This window comes from Parus major, chromosome 21, assembly GCF_001522545.3.
Source record: "Parus major isolate Abel chromosome 21, Parus_major1.1, whole genome shotgun sequence".
NCBI classification, from domain to species: domain Eukaryota; kingdom Metazoa; phylum Chordata; class Aves; order Passeriformes; family Paridae; genus Parus; species Parus major.
In genome coordinates, this window is record NC_031789.1 from 583,857 (window position 1) to 588,234 (window position 4,378).

The following is a 4,378-nucleotide window of genomic DNA, read 5'->3' on the forward strand; positions in this document are numbered from 1 at the left end:
GGGGGAGGGACAGCCAGGGGAGGGGTGCAGGGGGTTCCTTCAGCCCTCGGCGTGGGGGTATCCAGGCCTGGAGGGGGGCACATCCAGCCTGGGGGGCACAGGGGTACACCCAGCTCCGGGAGGCTGCAGGAGGGGGGTTACCTCTACCACCACCATTTCCTGGGGGGCCCTGGGGTCTCCCCACCTTCCTTCCTCCCCCAATTTTAGGAGCAGCCATTGGGCGCCTGATGGGGGAGGTGGTGGCCCTGCTCTTCCCACGGGGGCTCCATTCAGAGGGACCCCCTCGGCCCATTATTCCTGCTGGCTACGCCCTGGCTGGTGAGTCTGGGGGTGTAGGGGACACCCCCACGGGCAGGGGGACACCCACCCTGTCCCCTGACCCCCCTGTGCCCCTGCCAGGCGCAGCCGCGTTCTCGGGCTCGGTGACGCACTCGGTGTCCACGGCCCTGCTGGTGTGTGAGGCCACCGGGCACCTGGGCCACGTCCTGCCCACCGTGCTGGCCGTGATGGTGGCCAACGCCATCACCCAGAAGAACCAACCGTCCTTCTACGACGCCACCATCATTGTCAAGAAGCTGCCCTACCTGCCCCCCATCCGCAGCCGGCACATCGCGTGAGCCCCCGCCCCAAAACCCACCTCTGGCGGGCGTTCCCCAGGAAACGATGGGAATGTGGGGCTTTTGTGCTCACCAGCTCCTACCGAGTGGTGGTGGAGGAGTTCATGGAGCGCCGGGTGGTGGCCCTGGCCAAGGGGGACGGCTTCCAGGAGGTGCTGGTGGCCTTGGACGCCTCTGCCGATGCAGAGTACCCTGTGGTGGAGAGCACAGGTGGGATGTGGGGTCTGGGGGGTCACTGTCACCACTCCCTGGCCCTGTGGTGGCCCTTGTGTGTCTCCTCATGCTGTCCCCATGGTGTCCCCCCAGTGCCCCCTGGATGTTCCATGTCTATATCACACCCACGCTGTCCCTACGGGGAGCTCCTGCAGTGTCCCCACCCCGCTCTCACGGGGTCCTGTGACACTCCCAGCCTGTCCTGTGTCCTCATGTTGAGCCCTCGGTATTGCCACGGTGCCACCTCAGTGTTCCCGTGCCATCCCCACGGTGTCCCCGCACTGCACCAGAGCTGTCCCCATCCCCCCTGGTGTCCCCATGTTGTCCCCTCGATATTCCCACTCTGTCCCTATACTGTCCTCACACCCTCACCCTGCTGTCCCCATGGGGAGTCCCCTTGGTGTCCCCAGCACCTCCCCCTGCTGTCCCCACACTGTCCCCTCTTTCCAGGGTCCCCCACTCTGGTGGGCACCATCAGCAGGTCCCAGCTGGTCACCTTCCTCCAGAGCCACAAGCACCCCCAGGCCCCCCAAGGGGAGAAGGTAAATGGGGTGGGGGGTACCCTACCACACCCAAAAAGCCGCTTTTCCACCCCAAAATGAACACATTCCTCAAGCTGGCCGCCGTGGGGACGCTCGGGGACGACTGCACCATTGAGCCCCTCATGCTCCAGTTCTCCCCGTGGACCTCCTTGCATCAGGTTTGGGGGAGGAAAAGGTGTCCTGGGAGCCCCCCGGGCCCGTGTCACACTGAGGGGACACGGCGGGGGTGGCTCTGTCCCCACGTGTCCCCGTGTCCCTTTCCCAGGCCTATCACCTCTTCCAGCTGCTGAAGCTGCAGCGAGTCTTTGTCACCCGCTCTGGGGAGCTGGTGGGGGCCGTGAGCAGGGTGGAGGTGAGAGGGGAGAGAACGGGGCTGGAAAAGGGAACTGGAAAGGGGGAAAATTGGAAAGGGGGAAAATTGGAAAGGGGGAAAATTGGAAAGGGGGAAAATTGGAAAGGGGGAAAATTGGGAAGGGAAAATTGGGAAGGGAAAATTGGGAAGGGAAAATTCCACCTCTTCTCTCCCCTTCTACCTCCCCTGTCCCCTCTATTCCAGCTGCGGAGAGCGATCGAGGACCTCGCTGACCCCAAGTGATGTTTTGGGACTCCAGGGAGCCCCTCCCCAGGGGCACCCCCATGGAAACGGGGGTGTCCTGACCCCCCCCGATGGTGTGGGGGGTGTGGGCTGGGGGTGCCGCTTCTGCAGCAGAGCCTGCTGTGCATTAAATGCCTGTTTGCATTAAATGCATCAAAGCTTCCTCCTCCTCCTCCTCCTCCTCCTCCTCCTCCAGCCCCGCCGGTTTCTGCTGGGGGGGAGTCGCCCCCATCCCAAACCCAACAACAACGCCTAAAACCACCCGAATCACCCCAAAAGTGCCCCGGACACGCGCTGAAGTGTCCCAGTCCTAAATTTACCAGCACATAATTGTCCTTATTTTAATTACTGTGATTAATGATGGGGTGGGTGTTTAGTGACCCCGGAATCCGGGGGGAGTCGGGAGGCAGAGCCCCCCCCCCACTCCGGTGACCCCCGGACTGGGGCGCAGCGGGTTTGGGCGCTAACAAAGCCCTAATTAAGCCCGGGGGGTTAATTAGGCGCGGCAGGGCAGGTTGGGCAGGGCGTGCATGCCCGGGCCAGGCACAGGACGGGTGAAGCGGGGTCAGCGCCAGGGAGACACCCCAAAAGTGGGGCAGGAGCTGGGCTGGGCTCCGGGGAGGAGCGAGGGGAGCGGCCCCCGGCCCCCCCACGCTGTCCCCGTGCCTCAGTTTCCCCGTGGGGGCGATAAGGGGGGTCAGCAGCCCCAGCCCGGGGTGTCCCCCCCAGTCTGGACTTTGAGCCACCACTGGAGCCGAGACCAAAAAACTCGTGACACCCGCAAGCCGAAATGCCCCCAAAATGGGGCGAAACCCCCCCAAAACCGCGGCTGTCGCAGCGCGGTGTCGGTGCCGCCAGTCCCTGATTATGGTTTGGGGCAGAAAAAAATGTCAAAATCCCCTTTTTCCGCAGTTTTCCTACCCAGTGATTTGCAGGCTCCGGGCAGCCGGGGATGGAGAGGCCAAATTCCTGCTGGGTTTTGCTGGGGAAAGAGGCCCCGGATGGGAAACACTCCCCGAGCCGTGAAAACCCTTCAGATCCCTGATAACCCCCTAAAAAGGTGTCAACCCCTTAAGAAAGCGTCTTTAACTCGTTTAAACCACCTTAAAAAACCCTTTTTAACCCATTTAAAGCCCCATTAAAACCCCTAAACCCTCCCCACTTTTAAAACTCCTTAACCCCCCTAAAAATCTCTAAATAAACCCCTTAAAAAATATTAAGCTCCCCTAAAAAATAACTTAAATCCCCTTTAAAGTCCCTAACCCCCCCTTACAAACCCTGATAACTCCTTTAAAAAAAATCTTAAAATACCTAAAGCCCCCCAAAACTTTAAACCCTCCCTTAACTCCCCGTTAATGTCCCACAAACCCTTTAAAAATCCTAAAACATCTTTAAAAACCCCTTTAAAACCCTCTTAAAAATGCCTTTTAAACCCCTAAAATCCAGGGGAAAACTCCTCTCTCTGCCCCCCAAAGTCCCTCAATCTCCCTGAACCCGTAGGAAAACACAATATTCTAGAAAACCAAAAAGCACATATATTTATTCAAAACCCCACAAAAATCCCCATAAATCCATGAAAAAAGGGGGAAAAAAAAAAATAAATTTTTTAATTTTTTTTTTTAAATTTCCCCCTTTTTTTTCTCTCCCAAACCTGACACGACCTTTAATTCTTTGCAATAAATATACAAAAATAGAATAAATTAGGTTAAAAAATACAAGGCAACACTGGCAGATCAGCGTTAAAAAGGGAACAAAACCACCCAAAAACCCAGTGGGAAAGGAATAAATAGGGAGGAAAAAAAGTAAAAATAAATCAGTTTTGGGACTGAGCCCTTTCTTTCTTGAAATGTGGGGGGGAAAGGAAGAAGAAAAATCCCTCCCCCAGCTCCAAACGAGCTTGAAATTCTATTTTTTTTTAGAGGGGAGGGAAGTGGCAGCACCCGTTTCATCCCCAGGCGTGGGGACAGAATCGATAACAGTACAAACAAACCCTCAATAATTACAGAGACAATAAATAAAGCCCTCGGGGAGGAGGGGGGGTCTTCATGTGGCATTCTGGGGCTGGGGGTCAGCCCGGGGCCCCCCCGGCCGCTGCCTGCTCCTGCAGCCCCAGCAGGCTGTAGGCGATGCGCTTCTGGTGGCCCGGCAGGCGCACCCCAATCCGCTTGATGTCCCTGGGAAAACGGGAAACAGGGAGTTGGGATCAACGGGAACGGGGCTGGGAGGGGCTGGAGACACAGCCCGGGTTTGGGGGGTCCCAGGAGCAGCGTCCTGAGGTGGGGAGGGATGGGAGGGTGGACACGGCTCATCCCAAGGGATGGATGATGGATGGATGATGGATGATGGATGGATGATGGATGATGGATGGATGATGGATGATGGATGGATGATGGATGATGGATGGATGGATG

The 4,378-nt window shown here is 57.6% G+C and overlaps 2 protein-coding genes across 2 annotated transcripts in view; one reads left to right on the forward strand and one right to left on the reverse strand.

Moving 5' to 3' along the window:
- The window catches only part of CLCNKA (chloride voltage-gated channel Ka), a 5,253-nt gene extending 3,123 nt beyond the window's left edge, over positions 1-2,130 (forward strand). The window contains exons 13-19 of the mRNA XM_015647957.3: positions 201-318; positions 400-613; positions 694-827; positions 1,281-1,372; positions 1,447-1,530; positions 1,638-1,724; positions 1,929-2,130. Of these exons, the coding sequence (XP_015503443.2) occupies positions 201-318; positions 400-613; positions 694-827; positions 1,281-1,372; positions 1,447-1,530; positions 1,638-1,724; positions 1,929-1,967 (768 nt within the window). The 3' untranslated portion in view covers positions 1,968-2,130. The remainder of the gene's footprint in view (positions 1-200; positions 319-399; positions 614-693; positions 828-1,280; positions 1,373-1,446; positions 1,531-1,637; positions 1,725-1,928) is intronic.
- A 1,586-nt stretch (positions 2,131-3,716) lies between these two features.
- The window catches only part of EPHA2 (EPH receptor A2), an 11,252-nt gene continuing 10,590 nt past the window's right edge, over positions 3,717-4,378 (reverse strand). Inside the window, exon 17 of the mRNA XM_015648577.3 lies at positions 3,717-4,141. Coding sequence (XP_015504063.1) covers positions 4,036-4,141 — 106 coding nt within the window. The 3' untranslated portion in view covers positions 3,717-4,035. The remainder of the gene's footprint in view (positions 4,142-4,378) is intronic.